The 18,195-nt window shown below is 40.8% G+C and overlaps 2 protein-coding genes across 6 annotated transcripts in view; both read left to right on the forward strand.

Annotated features, from left to right (window-relative positions):
• Window positions 1-730, forward strand: part of RBM25 (RNA binding motif protein 25) — a 56,627-nt gene extending 55,897 nt beyond the window's left edge. For both annotated transcript variants that reach the window (XM_036097526.2, XM_036097589.2), the window contains one exon: window positions 292-730. In XM_036097526.2, coding sequence (XP_035953419.1) covers window positions 292-384 — 93 coding nt within the window. In that variant the 3' untranslated portion in view covers window positions 385-730. The remainder of the gene's footprint in view (window positions 1-291) is intronic.
• An 8,619-nt stretch (window positions 731-9,349) lies between these two features.
• PSEN1 (presenilin 1) overlaps window positions 9,350-18,195 on the forward strand; it is a 72,725-nt gene continuing 63,879 nt past the window's right edge. For 2 of the 4 annotated variants that reach the window (XM_078053879.1, XM_078053882.1), the window contains exon 1: window positions 9,350-9,500. The gene's annotated coding sequence lies outside the window, so the exon portion shown is untranslated. Of the gene's footprint in view, window positions 9,501-9,611; window positions 9,925-18,195 lie in introns of those variants that run through there. The other 2 variants (XM_078053881.1, XM_078053880.1) reach the window with 2 other exon arrangements.

Genomic DNA, 18,195 nt, shown 5'->3' on the forward strand with positions numbered 1-18,195 from the left:
GGGACGCCTGGGTGGCTCAGTCAGTTAAGCATCTGCCTTTGGCTCAGGTCATGATCCTGGGGTCCTGGGATCAAGTCCCGCATCAGGCTCCTTGCTCAGTGGGGAGCCTGCTTCTCCCTCTGCCTGCCGCTCCCCCTGCTTGGGCTCTGTCTCTCTCTCTGACAAATAAATAAAACCTTTAACAACAATAAAAAAAAATAAAATACTAGTCACTGTTGGGAGATGCTGATGATTGCTTATCTTGCGTGTGTTACTGGGGTTTTTTTTGAGTTTTTTCTTTTTCTTTTCTAGGTACTTGATGAAGAAGCAGAAGTTTTTATAGTCAAAATGTGGAGATTATTGATATATGAAACAGAAGCCAAGAAAATTGGTCTTGTGAAGTAAAACTCTTTTTACATTTAGAGTTCTGTTTCAATTTTCTTCTTCTTTCCCACCCTTCAGAGGACTTTGGCTTTTTCTTTGTCTTCAAAGACATTTGTGAGATCTGTAATTTTTTTTTTTAATGTAGAAAATGTGAATTTTTTTGTCCTCTAATTTGTTGATGCCCTGTGTACTCCCTTGGTTGTAAAGACATCTGAATCCTGCCTTGGTTCTCTTTATACTCACCAGGTACAGATTACTGGTATGTTTTATAAGCCGCAGCTACTGTACACAGCCTATCTGATATAATCTTGTTCTGCTGATTTATTTCTTGTAAATATTAAAATGACTCCCCAATTCTTTTGCAGAATTGCACTTAATGTTGAACTGTACTGTACAGGAACCTACATGAATGATTTTAATTGAAAGAATACCCATCATACCTATTACCCTTCCCACCCCTTGATCAAAAATGGCAAGCCCTCCTGAAGGCATTGAATTTAAAATTAGAGTGCTCAGATTAGCAGACAGTCCATTCCCACTGTATCTCTGTATGAATGTGTTCGTGTGAATGTATGTATAAATGTCTTTTACCTAATATTCTTTGGAGGACTCCCTTAAACATTTCCTTATTGAAGAGTAGAATTGTAAAGGAAACATGGTATTGTGCCAACCCAAATTTCTGGGATAATTAGGTTATTAGTCTCCCAGAGCATGGTATTCTCTTGTGGCAAGCAATAGTCTGGTGAATGGAATGGGGCTTTCCTGTTGATAGCTGGCTACTTCAGCTTCTCTTTTTTAAGGGAGTGTGAATCATAATGGTTTTCCCGTTAATTTCATTGTTCAGAAATGAGGCAGATCCTTAGATTCTGGAGTGCTTTATTTGATGCATTTTTGCACTAATTGGTCCTTAGCTTTATTTTGGTGTACTCTTTTGTTTAAAAAGAAAAACCTTAATCTGAAAAGCATAAATGAAAAAAATCATTTTAAAAAGTAAAATTAGGCAATACAGACTTGGAAAATTTGAAAAAATACAGTAGGAATTCAGATGGCAATTTGCAGTCTACATCTTATTTTTAAGGATAAAGTAAATCATTTAAGGCTGTTACCACTAATTTTTTGTTTTCACTTTTGTTTTTAAAGGGTTTATATGTACGCATACACCTCTTTCACCTCTGCTCATCAATGTTTAAAAATATACTGATGTCTTAGAGACATACATGGGGCTTGCTTTATTGTAGAACAGAACTTCACCAGGGAGCAAAATTACCTGAAAATGTAACAGGTTTTAGACAGTTCTTAACACAAATTAGGTGCAGTTATTCCCATCTCTGAGTATTTATTTAAAAGAAAGACAAAGTTTGGGGGGGGGTTGTTAAAAAGCATAACTGAGCTTGAGTTACAGATTTTTTTTTTACATCTTAAAAGGAATGTTCTTAACATTGGACCATGAGGTGGTTCCATTATGTAAATATTTCCTATATTAAAACTGTATATATTTGATCTTGGGGACCCATTCTTTCAGAGTCTTGTTAAATAAATGACATCATGTTGTAATTGTGCAGTGCATACTAGAAACATAACTTGAAAATATAGGCTGAATTTTTGATGGACTTGATTTTTATGAGTATTTGTAACGAAGGTCAAAAAAGGCCATTTACTTACTTTGGGTTAATCATACATTTGTGGAGAATACCCCCTTGTAGTATTCTATCATTTTTAAGTTCTGGCCTCGGGAAAACAAAGTTCATGCTCCTTGCCAACTGTGAGTTTATTTACTAGCCTTTTCTCAAATTGACACCCCCGGCCTTCTCCCCTCCCCCCCGCCCAAGCTTCACATGTTGTTCAAGCAGTTTACTATTCCTCTGTCTTCTCTTACTTTATTAATGCTTCTAAGGCACCATATTAGGTTTTTATTTAGCCAACATTAGCATGAAGGTTTATTCAGGTAGATTTAATTTCCCTTGCTTTTGTCTTCCCCAGCTCTTTTATTTATCTTAAAGGGCCCTTATCTGGAAGTCTTGAGGGCACATACCATATACTGCATCACACCTACAGTGAGGTTTGTGTCCACATCTCAAATTCCTACATTAACATTTTTGCAGCAGAACAGGAGTCATCAGAGCCCCTGGGTTAAAGACCATTTATAATAGTTTCATATCAGCTTAAGACGGGTTTTGCTACCAAGCTTAAAATTTTAAGGTTTTCAAGTTTCTTGTTTTTCAGATTTGCATATAAAGAACTGGACATGTATAAACTGGCATATTCTAATGTCTGGGAGAATACACATAAGAACATTTCCAATAAATTGCTTGAGCTTTCTGGGTTGTCTTTACCGTTTGCCCATAGATTAATTTCAGTTTGGAAATCTTAATCTGTATTGCCCATTCAAGTTGTTAAAAAATTATATGAAAGTCTTGAGAATCATTGCCTTTTTTTTTTCTCCTTAAGATTTTATTTATTTGAGAGAGAGAGCAGGAGCAGGGGGAGGGGCAGAAGGAGAGGGAGAAGCAGACACCCTGCTGAGCTTGGGGCTCCATCCCACGACCCTGAGATCAGGACTTCAGCCCAGTTAACTGACTGAGCCACCCAGGTGGCCCTTGAGAATCATTCTTGATCTGGCAGTTAGAAAATGAATATGCTTTTTCCTCATTTGACCTTCAAATAATTTTAAATATGTACATTTGTTTACAGGAGGAAAGATAAGTTGTTTGAAGTTCTTCTAAAACTTTAATGTGTACCTGAATCACCGCGGGGGATCTTGTTAAAATGTAGACTGATTTGGTAGGGATAGGGTGGGGCCGGAAATTTTGCATTGCTGACCAGCTTCCAGGTGAGGCCAATGCTAACTGATTCGCGCACTGACTACACTTTGATTAGCAGTTGAAGGTATGTGCTCAGTACAGGTTTCCTATGTTATCCCAAAAGTCGAGTGTCCCTGTGAAACGTTCTGAAAGCCGAAATGGCATAAAGCAAAGACGCAATAACCATTAATTTATATGGAAATTTTGTTTGAGTAATCCCTCACCGAAAAATAATCTCTCTCAGATTTACCTGATACCACATCTTGCTCACAGATGCACAAAATAAATCGAGGTAAAGCACAGATACTCAGAGCCAGTTCAAAGCTGTGGTGGCTTGCGCTGAGTGCGGTCCCTGGGATAAGGGACTTGCTGGCGCCACTCAGTGCACGGGCTGTGTGCTGCTTGTATAAGGACTTGCTGCAAAACAAGCTATTTTCGCTGTATTTCGCCTTCTTTTTTCGTAAAAGTGAAAATCCTCTTCAGATTTCTTTTGATTAGCAAAACCAGGTGCTACTGGAGGATTTTCAGAAAAGGGGAGTAACTTCTGAAAAGCCAGGGGAACCTGTACTAGTATTTTATCCCAACAGACTACACAAATGCAGCTTTTCTTTTTAAGTAGATTATAAAGAGAAAAACATTTTTTGAGACAAATAGATGCATATTATTTATGTTCATGAACATAAAGTAGTCTTCCAAAAAAGGTGCCTGAGAACAACTCTAATATTCTAGGCTTTATTCCCAGCCAGTCCCAGAGCATTTTCTCCTTACAGAACTCTGTTTTTACTTCCTCTGATTCTTCTCATAGCACTTGTGTATGTAGTAGAGGGGAATGATGATTTTGTGGAGTGCTGTTCGGGTACTAATCAGGCTGGATATGGTGGACGAACGGAGAAACAGCTTGAGAGTCAAATTGAACTAAACCACTTATGTTTTCTTCTTACATATGAAGTAAGGAAGTTACAATGTTAATAAGTAGTGTGTATATGAGGCTTATTTACCCTTTTTCTGATAAGCTCTATAAATGTTTCCACTTGTAACACAAAAACCGCTGAAAGGTTTTTTTTTTTTTTTTTTAAAGATTTTATTTATTTATTTGACAGAGAGAGATACAGCAAGAGAGGGAACACAAGCAGGGGGAGTGGGAGAGGGAGAAGCAGGCTTCCCGCGGAGCAGGGAGCCCGATGCGGGGCTCGATCCCAGGACCCTGGGATCCTGACCTGAGCCGAAGGCAGACGCTTAACGACTGAGCCACCCAGGCGCCCCGAAAGGTTTTATGTCAAAATGGTTACGGATATTTTCAGGTCATATTTCAGCCACCTTTTAACAATCCGAAATTGAGAATAGTATTTAGCTCAGCAAGAGATGGTGAAATTGATCTCTGAATGCTCTGGATATAAAGGGTATGAGAAAGAATCCCAAATAGGCAAAGAAACAGTCAGTCTAGGTGTCAGGAAGAAAACTGGGGAATTAATATATATATTTCAAACCCAGGAACTATTACTGTAACATTCATACTATAGACCAAAGTAAGCTTACAATTTTTTGATAAATGGTAGATTTTTTTGAAGTGTGATTGTGTTGAATTATTGAAATAATTTATTTGCACGAGTGCTTACATTTTCATCTTTCTTTGACAGAATCTTTGCCTTTGATTTTATCACTTGTCTCATATGAAGGCCACATTAGGAATAGCAATCTAAAATGCCCAGGAATGAAAGATAATTTCTATAAGCAAAAGTAAAAATTCTTTTCAAGCCATGTTGTTTTCATTAAATGACACTCCCAAGTATGCCTACTGTGCCACATCCCATAGTAGTTGGACTTATGACCTAGTTTCTCATGCCCAGAGTGGTAGCTGAATTGTTAACAGGTATTCCCTCTGTTTTTTTTGTGTATAACTTTTATTTAGCCATTGAAGCACAGTAAATATGTGGCTGAAAGCACAGTTAGTATGTGGCATTCATGTTAAATGGTAGGTAGAGTGACAGACATAAGATTCCTCTAGTAGCTGACCGTCTAATGATGGTGGAGAAAGAATGAGAGGAATACTAATAGACATAAAGTACTATACCAACTATCAAACTTGATGAGCTAACTTCACAGTCAAGAGGGAAGGGACAGTAGGAAGATTCTCAGCAGAGGTAGTAATATGTAGAAGGGAACTTAGAGGTCACATAGTTTACCCAAAACAGCACTACAGATGACAGATTGGTGTCTGGAGGCCTGTATATAGCATTCTAATTCATGGTCCGGATCTGTGCTACCCAAGGTTTTAAGTTTGTTAAATAATTTTGAAACTCAGTTCTTCAATCACACTAGGTATTTCAAGTGTTTGAAAGTCATGTGACTGAAAAATCCAGTTTTTTGTTACAATATAGGTCAGGTGCTCTATAGCCATATATAGCCAGTGGCTAGCAAAACTATATGGACATTGCAGATTATAGAGTATCATTGCAATTGGGGCGCCTGGCTGGCTCAGTCGGTAGAACATGCGACTCGATCTCAGGGTTGTAAGTTCAAGTCCCACGTTGGGTATAGAGATTACTTAAAAATCTTAAAAACAAACATACGGTTTCAGAAAGCTGTATTGGACAGGTCTGGTCTAGATGTTGCTATCAACCCAAGGGGAGAGGGAAGTGCTTGTTAATAAAATTAGTCCACAGGAAGCATTTTTATAAATCTTTGTTGAAGCAAAAATTATTAGGTGTGAATTTAAAAATAGTGCTAAACAACTATTTTTCCTGTTTGTTTTTTTATAACAAAAGGAAAAACTAGTGAACACTTTACATTGTAGGATCCAAAAACTCTGAAGGTTCATTTCTTTCCTGTCAATTAAAAAATACTAGTAAATACACCCTACGGAAGAATTGGATTGTTACTATAGGTGAAAAATCTATAAAAGTTTCATTTTTAAGTATTTTATTGAGGCACATTTTTTAAAAAGGGGGGGCCCAAGTTCTTGATTAAGGAGGAAATTAGAATTTAATAAAATACTGACAAACAGAACTGAAGGCTAAAAATACAAGATAACCCTTTATCTTAATCAGGTCCAAGTCTAAGGAGATAATCCTTGCAAAGAATTAGAACGATACGAGAGCTGATAAGATAGTGGCCAAGCACCAAGCTCTGATGACAATACTGTCATATTTCAGTTCTTTATTCCCATAAGAAACAGGGCAGCGACATTGTGTATAAATAAAGGCAGGGGCACCTGGCTGGCTCAGTTGATTGAGCCTGTGACTCTTGGTCTCGGGGGGGGGGGGGGGGGGGTCGTGAGTTCAAGCCCCACGTTGGGCGTAGAGTTTAAAAAAAGAAAAAGGCAAACTGCTTTCACGGGAGAAGTGTTGAGTTGCACTGCCTTGGAATCAATGGTGTAAATAACTGGCCTTGGTTCCCTGATTGACCAGGTCTTGATTTCACATACTAGTGACCAGTAACTGCGCTGGCCTTAGTCTCTGACAGCCTCTCTCCCCCAAGTAGTTCTAACAGGTCCGGCACTCTGGATTTCCCATCTGCTTCATCTTTCACCACTTATTATTGGTTTTTGCCACCATTTATTTTGTTTTGTTTCTCCATTCCTGCTCCCAAGTTCCAAACGCTTTTGGGAAAATATAAATGCACCTCTGCAGATATTTTGGACCTTCAGTGCTATATATCTCATTGTTTTACTGAACTCCAGCTCCTTTCCACACGCATTCTAGCTTTTACTGTTTTTGAACCTCCAGGGCTGTATAATAGTTGCGGAAAAAAATATTTGCTGAATAAGTGAAAGCCCTTTGATTTCCCCCCCTCAGCAAGTAAGTCTCAAATTTAACAAAACCTTAACTTTAAAAATGTCATTAGGCGTATTCTCCAGTTCTGGCTTTCCAGTATAATGACATGCATCTTAAACCTTTGCTTTCTATAGTTAATGATAACTCCATCCATCCTATCTAGAAAACCTCCCCCACTCCACTGGCTCTGGTTTCTAACTTGCAGTTTCTTGATCCTTGCTCAAGTATTTCCTTATCTTCATTCTTCAGCCTGGGCTAAGTGTTAAAGAACACAAAAACTTAACCTTGGATCCTATCTCCTTTCTACTACACTATTGAGATTCCACAAAGAGCTTATAGTTACATGTGCCTTCCAAATGCCTCTAGTCTCAAATGTTTGTATCATCATTCCACTGATAACTGGTGATGGCCTAAAGGAGACTCTGTGACCTGGTGAGAGGCTCTACCCTATCTCTTAACACCATGGACATCTGCTGTTTGGTGTCTAGGATATTACTTTTGCCCTGTCCTACTCATGTCTTTGCTGGCTCTTCCTCAGCAAATCCTAGGTATTTGTATTTTAATTAAAAATTTAAAAAAAAATTTTAAGATTTATTTATGGGGTGCCTGGGTGGCTCAACTGGTGAAGCAACTAACTCATGATTTTGGTTCAGGTCATGATCTCAGGGTTCTGAGATCAATCCCCGCTTTGGACTCTGTGCTCCAATTTCTGCTTGAGGTTCCCTCAGCTCCTCCTCCCCTCTAAAATAAATAAAATCTTAAAAAAAAAAAAAGATTTATTTAAGTAATCTCTACACCCAGCGTGGGGCTCAAACTCATGACCCAGAGATCAAGAGTTGCGTGCTCCACAGATGCCCCAAAGGTGTTTGTACTTCTAAGAAGATGAAGAAATAGCAAAAACTGGTGGAAAAGTTATCTGTGTATAGTCCAGTTACTTAAAGTCACTGGTTGCTTTTTTATCACTTTTTTATCACCTGTTTACTTTTTGCAGGAATTGTTTTGACATAGTTGTATTTATACATATGCATAAATCTTAGGTCTTTTTAACTTAAGAATATTAAACACAACCTTCATAAACAATTTTAATGACATTCTGTGAAGTGGATGAACGATCATTTATTGTGGGATGTTTAGCTTTCCAATTTTTGCTATAAATACCTTGGGAACATTTTTGCACAAGTATTTTGTACTGAGATTGTGTCTAAAAATAGTTTACCAGCATTTTAAGACTTTCTACTCCTGTTACCAGATTGCATTAAAAAAGATTGAACCAGTTCACAAATAGATGGGGTTTAGCTATGCTTCTTTCTCAAATGTATTGAACTGTTTTATGCGCTGGGCACTGTTCTCAGCACTTGTAATATGAAGTGAACAAATAGGAAAAAAATGTTTACGCTTGTGAAATTTAAGGAGGGAAGGGGAAATGAGAACTTTAAAAAGTATCTTTGGGGCTGTCAACATTTTCATTCCCCAACTTAACTTTTCCCTGTTAATGGAGAAAACTACTGATGTTCTTAAATATGAAGTGTGTAAAACCTATTTAAATCTGTTCATGTATCGGGCCGGGAGAGGAGGGGATTAGGGACTGATGCTGCAGGAATATGAAAAGCTATCTTGGGGGAGGAATTTAAAAGAAATAGAAGATATCATTTGGCCAGATGCATGCATCATCGATTTCACTGTCAGTTTTCTATTACCTGTGAATTTGAGCATTTCTCCATTCATCTTTGGTTTTACGTTATTGTATTCGTTGTTTACTTTTAGCTTTCAGATGAGCTACTTTTGTTACTGGTACTGTCTTTACCGCAATTTGGACGGAAAGCTGGCAGATGCTGAAATTAAATGACTGCTGAGCAATTTTGTACTCTGGTTTTGGGATTTCAAAAATAAGATACATTTTATGCTCTCTGGAAGCTTATCATCTAAGACTCGATCTTAAACTCGGAGCCTAAGAATCCCAGGCTATGTTTGTTTAAAATGCAGTTTCTCAGGTTCCCGCCCCCCACCAGAAGTTTCGATTCATTGGGTAGGGTGTGAAGGGCACAGGTAATTACAATTTAATTAGTCCTCATGACTGTCGTGCAGCTGATTCGCATTGAGAAACATTACAAATAGGTACTAAGAGATAAATGTTAGATAAGATGTCCTCACTTGTAGGCCAGAAGAAGCACACGCTGGGCCCAGTTGACGTAGAAACTTTGGCCCTCAGCTCAAGAGCAGTCTCGAATCCCAGACAATCTCAGACTCACACTAGCTGTCTGGGCGAGTTCATCTAAGTCCCGGGGTCGCCTGGAGCGCAGCGTTTGCCCCTCTATCCGCGCGCTCCACCGGAAGGTCCACCCTCTTCCCTCTAGGTTCCGCCCGTATGCCGGTGGGTCCCGCCCCTCCCCGGCCGACCGCCAACGACGCCAGAACCGGAAATGACGACATCAGCGAGGCCTTTTGGGCGGGGCCTGGGCCGGCAGCTCCAGAGGCCGCGATTTCACATCGGAAACAAAACAGCGGCTGCTCGGGAAGGAGCCTCTCCTGCGAGCGGCCGGTGGCGGCGGCAAGGGAGGAGTAGGTGCGTGATGGGGAGTTCGGGGAGAGGGGAAGGCGCCCCTCACCCGGTGCGGACACGGGCGGTCGCGGGCAGGGCCCGGCTCTTTGTCGCCGCCCGGGCCGCGCAGCCGGTGTCCTCGAGGATGAGGAGCGGGGCGCGGCCGAGCAGAGACCGAGGAACCCCGTGTGGGGAACGAGGAGGGGCGGCCCGTTTCTCCGGCTCCAGGCGCAGCGCGCGGTCAGGTTAAAGAGCGATTCCCCTCCGGAGCCTAGGTCCGGAAGTGCTGGTTTCCCGAAGACGTTTCAGGACGCAGGTGTCGTGGGCCGGGATTGACCGTCTTGACTGGAGTGGAGCAGGAGAAAGAGGAAGCGCCTTGCCCTGTGTCTGGTTGAGCAACTGGTGAAACAACGCGCCTCATGCCCTGAGTGTGTCCTTGTCCGGGGAAGTGAGTGGCACTCAGGGCTAAGTTCCTTATGTCTCACGTTCGAGGCGGAAAAGAGGGTCTGATGCTTTTGCCTTGGTTGGGACTGTCGCGAGGCAGGATGTTCAGTGCTTTGCATGTGTCTTAGATATTTGCGTTTTCTTCCCGCTCAGGTTCTTTTCAAATAAATAATCTGCTTCTATTGTAGGAGACTAATAATAATTTTAAAAGCATTGCTTGGCTGCTTTGGACAAGATGAATATAGTATTTAGGGTTTACTCCGGGAGATAAGAATAGGATGCAAAAAACTTTGGCATATATAATGACTGTATGACAGAGCACATTGTAAAGCTCGTACATTCTCTGAAGTTTGAGGCAGGTACAGATCACATCTGGTTAGGGAATCTTGTTATTTGAGTTATTTTTTTTTTTTTTAAGATTTTATTTATTTGACAGAGACACAGCGAGAGAGGGAACACAAGCAGGGGGAGTGGGAGAGGGAGAAGCAGGCTTCCCTCTGAGCAGGGAGCTCGATGCGGGGCTTGATCCCAGGACCCTGGGATCATGACCTGAGCCGAAGGCAGACACTTAAAGACTGAGTCACCCAGGCGCCCTTGAGTTATCTTTTACAGTGGAAAGGTTTTCACCCCTGGCGTTGAAGTGGGTAGGGCATCATAATCAGAAGGTGTATTACAAACAGGGGCCCTCTGGATCGCAAGCGACCAGTGACCCACTCTGAACATTAAAATAACTAATGAAGGAAAATAAAACAGGAAAGTAGATTGGAGCTAGTTGCATTTGACTAATTTCAGTCACCTGCAAAAGCCTATTTCAGTTCTCCTTAATTCATTTGCAGAGTTCAACCAACTTAAAGTTCCCCTCACTGCCATCTAATAAACCCTTAACAATGAGAAAAGGATCATATTTATTGAGTGCATGGATTTCTTCCTGCCCCCTCCCCCCCAGTAGATAGTAGAAGTGGCATCTATCATCTGGTTTTCCATTCTTCTACTCCTGGTCCTTGGGTAGACAGTTCCCACAGTTCTGGGTATATTTTCTTCTGAATGGATATGATTTATTGCTGAATTTTAAGTTAATGGCTGCAACTAGTCCTAGACTGCTGCATGAATTTCCATTTAGGGGGAACCAGAGGATTGAAGTTGATCTCTCAGAATCACCCTAGCAGGAAAATACAGCATTTGTCTATTACCATAGTTTATGTGGTCCTCTTTCTCTCTCAGATCCAGGCTGTCTCTGCTCCTCCTTTCCCACTAATATTGCAGATTATAGGGGAGACTTTTTTACGATATATTCTGAAAAACCTGTCAAAGAACTCTAATACTGCCTCTTCTTCATGTGATAGATGTTAGGCAGATTTGGAAGGTGTGTTAAGAGTGGCACTGTTATGGTCAGAATTTTAGGCACATTAGTCTGATAGTGGGGGCTAGAATGGATGAGAGAATTGAGGTGACTTTTGCATAATTCAGGTGAGATATGATGAGAGTTTGATCTTTGGTGATGACAGAGGCTTAGAAAAAAACTTTTGAGGTGCCTGGCTGGCTCAGTTGGTTAAGCGTCTGCCTTCAGCTCAGGTCATGATCCCAGAGTCCTGGGATTGAGCCCTGCGATTGGCTTCCAGCTTAGTGGGGAGTCTGCTTGTCTGTCTTCCTAAGGCCCCCCCTCCCCCGCTTGTGCTCGTTCTCTCTCCCAAATAAATAAATAAAATCTTAAAAAAAAAGGAAAGAAAGAAAAATCGTGAACAGTACATGGCAGCTAATTGAAAAGCAGGGAATAAAGTGTAGAGTTGGCTAGAAGGCTTAAAGTTTGAAGAATGGGAGAGACGATTGCAGAAATAAGGAAGTTAGAAGCAAAGAATTAGAGAGGAAGATGAGGAAGTGGTTTGGAAGTTATCACTTTTGAAGTGCCAGCAGGTGAAGATATCTCATGGACAGACCTGGAACTGTAAATATGAGAGTCATTTAAATAGACTTACTAGTTGATGTTGGAGCAGTGGAGGAGATGCCTAAGGAAAGGAAGGGGACAAAGAGGCCCAGGCAGGCCACTTATAATGAAGGAGTGGAAGAAGGGTGAGAGGGACCAGCTAAGAAGAATGAGTGATGGGAGGAGAACGTCCATAGTGCAGTGTCACAAAGGCTAAGGAAGGAAGGGAAGCTTTGGGAAGGAAAAGGCTGTCAGGGATTTTTAGTATCTGGGCTGGTATAGCTGAAAGAGCTGAAGATTTAGAGCAGCACTATCTGTTAGAAATTCTGTGAGTGGGATGCCTGGGTGGCTCAGTCGGTTAAGCATCTGCCTTGGGCCCAGGTCATGATCTTAGGGTCCTGGGATCAAGTCCCAAGTCCAGCTCCTTGCTCAGCGGGGCGCCTGCCTGCCATTCCCTCTGCTTGTGCACCCGCACTTGCTTTCTCTCTCACAAATAAATAAAATCTTAAAAAAACAAACAACTGTGTGAGCTACAAGTGTTAATTTAAAACTTTTTAATAAACAAGTTTTATAAACGAGGAAATAGATAAAATTAATTTGAATAATATAATTTATGTAACCCAATACATCTAAAATATTTTTTAAACGATTTATTTATTTATTTGAGAGAGCTAGAGTGAAAGCACATGGGCAAGGGGAGGAGCAGAGGGAGAAGGATATGCAGACTCCTCACCAAGTGTGGAGCCCAGTTGCAGGGCACAATCCCACGATCCCGAGATCATGACAGCTGAAATCAGAGTCCAGAGCTCAACTGACTGAGCCACCCAGGCTCCCTACATCTAAAATATATTTTTTTACATTTTTTAAAAAAGTTTTTATTTGAGAGAGTGAGAGAGAGAGCACACAGAGGGAGAGTGAGAGGGAGAAGCAGACTCCCCACTGAGCAGGCAGCCCTGTGCAGGGCTTGATCCCAGGACCCCGGGATCACGATCTGAGCCAAAGGCAGATGCTTAACTGACTGAGCCACCCAGGCGCCCCATCTAAAATATTTTTATTTCAACAGGTAATTAATATAAATATATACTTGTCTGACTCCTCTTCTAGATAGTAAGCTTCTTAAGTAAACAGAAGTATTATCTGCTAGTAGCATCCCCAGCACCTATCACAATGTCTGGTTTTGTAGAAGAAACCCAGTAAGTGTTGATTGATTAAAGGGCATTAATGTTTGGTTTTCATAATGCCTTGAACAGTTCCTTAAATTGATCTAAAGCAAAAGAGAGAATGCAAGCATTGCTGAGTATAACCAATGATTATAAATTAATTAGATGTGAGTAGTCATGTTTTCATTAAAAATGTATTCAATCCATTTCCACAGCAAATTTGAAACAAACTGGGAGTGATCATACCTTTCATATAGACTTATTGAAAGTAAAGGTTTCTTGGGGAAAGATTCTTTATAATTACTACAAATTTTTTTTTTTTTTTTTAAAGATTTTATCTATTTATTTGACACAGAGAGACATAGCGAGAGAGGGAACACAAGCAGGGGGAGTGGGAGAGGGAGAAGCAGGCTCCTGGATGAGCAGGGAGCCCGATGCGGGACTCGATCCCAGGACCCTGGGATCATGACCTGAGCTGAAGGCAGACGCTTAACGACTGAGCCACCCAGGCGCCCCTAATTACTACAAATATTGATAATACAGGACCATAGTCCCATATCTATAATTATGAAATCCAAAAGCCCCTGAAAAAACCGAAAGGCATTTTATAATTCATTTGACAGAAAAATCTAACCTGGGGCGCCTGGGTGGCTCAGTTGGTTAAGCGACTGCCTTCGGCTCAGGTCATGATCCTAGAGTCCTGGGATCGAGTCCCGCATCGGGCTCCCTGCTCAGCAGGGAGTCTGCTTCCCCCTCTGACCCTCCCCCTCTCATGTGCTCTCTCTCTCTCTCTCTCTCTCTCAAATAAATAAATAAAATCTAAAAAAAAAAAAAAAGAAAAAAAGAAAAATCTGACCTGAACCTATTAATGTAATTTAAGACTATATGTTTCACTGTATACTTATTAATGTGTTTGATTTTGTGGTTCTATCTATGACCTTGAGAGGGCATTTTAAAACATATAGTATTTGCATCATATTACCTTTATAAAATCTGAGAAAAATATGAATTCTAAACACACTTGGTCCTAAGGGTTTCAGATAAGGGATTCTGGATTTGTAAGTCTTCATTTTCATTGCATCTTCTGAGCCCATGTAATCATTACTGTTTAAAAACAATTACAATAACTCCACGTAACAGACCTCCCCCAAACCCAGCCTTAGAGTATTTGTTCTGACTCAAGGCTTTGCTTCAAGGTGTAGGACTATGGATCAGCTAGGGCAGTTCTGTTTTGCATGTTTTATTCTGGGGCCCAGGCTGAAGGGGCAGTGACTACCCATGGTAAGCTCTTCTCAAGGCGACAGGAGAAGTAAAAGAAGGTAAGTCCCAACTGCAGAAGCACAGTTCAGGTGTCTGCTTGTGCTAATCTGCTAAGATCCCTTTGATCAAAGCAAGTCAGATGATTGTCCCAAAAGGCATGGGGTGGCTAGTAGACTGCACCCACCTTGAAGCCAAAGCAAGTCTCAGAGCCAAGCCCAACATCACTGGAGTGGAGTATATTTCTCTCTCAGGGATGCCTGGGGAGGGAGTGCATATTTGCTGAATAATAATCTAATCTACCACAGATGGCTCACAGAAGTAGAGTGGGATGGAAGGAAGAAAAAAATCACCAAATAGATGTATCACTATCCTTGCTCTTTTTAGAGTCTACCACCTTCACAAAGCCTCTTGTAGGACTGGGGAAATTATTTGCTCCCTAGTCTCTTAAAATTCAGAGTCTTTCCAGCATGTATTCCTGAAGTTTTAAGTTAATTTCAAATTATTTTTATTTAATTATAAATGCAGTTTGGAGATTGGTTACATTTATTATTGGATGTGAGCTTTTGAAAACTCAAATAGAGGCTCTCCAAGCCCATCCAGACAGTCAGAACTTAGGCTGCCTGTCCAGGAAGAAGCTGTCAAAGTAACAGTCAGGCTGATTAAATACTTTTATGGAAAAAGAATAAATCACAAGCTCACTTGGTACTTAAAAACTTCTTATCATCACAGTACAAAGATACTTTAAAAAATACTTTTGGTGGTTTTCTTTTTTCTTTTTCTTTTTTTTTTTTTTTTTAAGATTCTTATTTATCTGTTTGTCAGAGAGAGAAAGAGAGCGAGCGCATGCATGCGCGTATGAGCACAAGTGCGAGGACAAGCAGGGGGAATGGCAGGCAGAGGGAGAAGCAGGCTCCCCGCTGAGCAAGGAGCCCGATGTGGGGCTCCAACCCGGGATCCCAGGATCATGACCTGAGCTGAAGGCAGACACCCAATCGACTGAGCCACCCAGGCGTCCCTCTTTTCTTTCTTAAATACATTCCACTGTTTTAAAAAAGATTGATTTATTTATTTTAGAGAGAGTGCATGTGGGGGCAGTGGAGGGAGAGGGAGAGAGAATCTTCAAGCTGACTCCTCACTGAGCAGGGAGCCAGCCTCAGGGCTCCATCCCAGGACTCTGAGATCATGACCTGAGCCAAAATCAAGAGTTGGCCCCAGAATAAAACATGCAAAACAGAACTGCCCTAGCTGATCCATAGTCCTACACCTTGAAGCAAAGCCTTGAGTCAGAACAAATACTCTAAGGCTGGCCCCTCTCATGTGCTCTCTCTCTCTCTCTCTCTCTCTCAAATGCCCTCCCCCCCACTTTTTTTCTTTTTTACTTTTGATGGTTTTCTGAGTGAAGAAGAAACTAGTCACGTGGCTAGCTTCATTAAAGCACCAACTCTTTGTGCTGGAGAAGATCATGATAAAAAGTCTCATGAAGCTGTTTTTGTGGAATACAAATTTTGTTTACATTTATCTCTGACAGTGAAGAAAGAAAATGGTATCTGTAATAAAGTAACCATGTTGTAAGATTTTGAGGTTTAGTTGTTACCTTGAGGTGGCCTGTACATTTCTGTTGGTGCTTCCTTAAGTGGGATTTTTAATAAACTTATTTTGAGATTCTAAGCTTTGCTCCTTTGATACTTTTTGAAGTGCTGATGGATAGGTTTTTCTATCAGCACATGGAAGCTTTGAGATTATTTGTATTCTCCTGGGGTTTTTTTTAGTTTCTTTGTGTATAATAGAAATTGTAGTTGCCCATCAGAGACGGATTTCGCTTTCCTTTTATCTGATTGAGCAAATGTCTTGAGAAAAAGGAAATGATAGCGGTGAATTCAAGTGTTATGCTCTGTCAGTCTCAGAAAATCTTTAGCAGGTGGCCGGAGAGAGAAAACAGCAAACTCTACTTCTGTCCCTCCTCCCTTTGCAATCCAGGTCACAAGATCCTCACTTCTCAACAGCTATCTTTTTTGTTCTCAGGGCAAGAATGCTAAGAATGTTATAAAATCAACGAGTGTCCTTTGCCATGCTGCCTGGACAGATGGCCTTCTGGCCTCCTCCATGCAGTCATCAATTGTTTTCAGCTGTTACTGGACCAGAATCAAATCGGGCTTTGCCTCTGCCTTTCTTTGTACGAACAATGTTTGTTTGTTCACCAGGCCTGACTGAAGACCTAGCCCGTGTTGCTTGCCTCTGCTTTCTACTGAGCTCCATGTAAAGAGCAGCTCTTCCCTCCCTGGAAGGGTCATCCGGTAGCATTATGATCTTCAAAGCATCAGTGGAAGCATGAGCTTTCTCTAATTGAACTGGAAAAGACCTGGGCTGGGCCATCAGAACACCTGGGTTCTGGAACTGGTGTTATTTGCCTCATGAGCACTGCCAAATTCTTTCACCTTTCCTGACCCTTAGTTTTCAAGTGTAAATACAGGATGTGCCTTTGAAAATGCTATCAGGATATGCTAAAGTGACTACTGCATTTTTGGTGTTTCTTACAAGATTTGTCTGAGAAAGCTCCAGTATGATAACCAGTTTGTGTGGTTTCTTGTAATGGCTGAACAGATCCTGGAAGCATAAGGCCTAATAATGGAAACTACTAAAATTAAAATGACCAGATTCTCATTACAACTTATTTTTTAAAATAAATACTAGGGGGGTAGCCTGGGTGGCTCAGTCAGTTAAGCATCTGCCTTCAGCTCAGGTCATGATCCCAGGGTCCTGGGATCGAGCCCCGGCATCGGCATTGGGCTCCCTGCTCTGCCGGGAGTCTGCTTCTCCCTCTCCCTGCCGCTCCCCCTGCTTGTGCGCTCTCTCTGTCAAATAAATAAATAAAATCTTAAAAATAAATAAATACTAGGACTATATATTGGGAATGCTTTTGACACTTCAGTTTTTAATTTATAGTTAGATCAGTCATTGAAGTTTAAGATCTCATTTACTACTTTTTCAAAGATATTTCTAAGCAGCAGTTTTAGTAGTAATAAAAATCAGCTCTCTCTCTGTATATATACCTTTTTTTTCCCCCCTCCCAGCTCAATATAACTTAATGCTCATTGTAAACTCCTAAAGAGCAGGGGTGGAGTTCTACACAGAGGCAAAATAGTATACTATGTGAGCCTTTACTTTGCTCCTTTGCTTACTGGATGTGACCTTGGGCAAGTTAGTAAACTTCCGTGTGCCACATTGTTTTCATATGTAAAGTGGGTGAAGTGAATATAATTAAGTAAATCCTCTCTGTCTCTGAGTTTTGATATAAATAGACATCCAATAAACTCCTACTTCGTAAATGGACAGTCACTTGTCTTCTATTTTATCTGTAAATGTAATCTACTGTATTTACTTTTTTTCTTTATTTACTTTTCCTTTTTCCCTGCATGGCCCTTTCTTGCCCTTTGCATGTTGCATTTGGCTAACACTACCTTATTTGTTATTTTGTTTCTGAGGGATCATATGAGAATATTAATGACCGATTTCTAAGGGTTTTTCTGTAATAGAGGTGTACTTCAAATGATACGGTATGGTCTTCAGGGCAGCCAGGAACCAACTGCAGCCTCTTCTGTTTGCCAGCCTATGGCATTTCTGGGTTAGCTGAGGTAGTAAGTACTGTACTAAATGTTTTTATGGGAAAGAAGGAATAATATGTGCTCTGTTTGCTGATCATTAAATACTACATTAATGTCGAAATTTCAGTTAGTCAACTTTAAAAAATCTTAGAAGCATAGGTCAGAACATTTACTCTGAATACTTACTCTACTTAGAAAATATATTTGCCCTATTGGCATTCCACCTCTCTTTTGGGTAAGTTAATATACATGCTGCCAAGACTTAATTTTATTCATTTTAAAAGTTAGGATCAGGGGCGCCTGCGTGGCTCCGTCGGTTAAGCGTCTGCCTT

This window comes from Halichoerus grypus, chromosome 8 (assembly GCF_964656455.1).
Source record: "Halichoerus grypus chromosome 8, mHalGry1.hap1.1, whole genome shotgun sequence".
NCBI classification, from domain to species: domain Eukaryota; kingdom Metazoa; phylum Chordata; class Mammalia; order Carnivora; family Phocidae; genus Halichoerus; species Halichoerus grypus.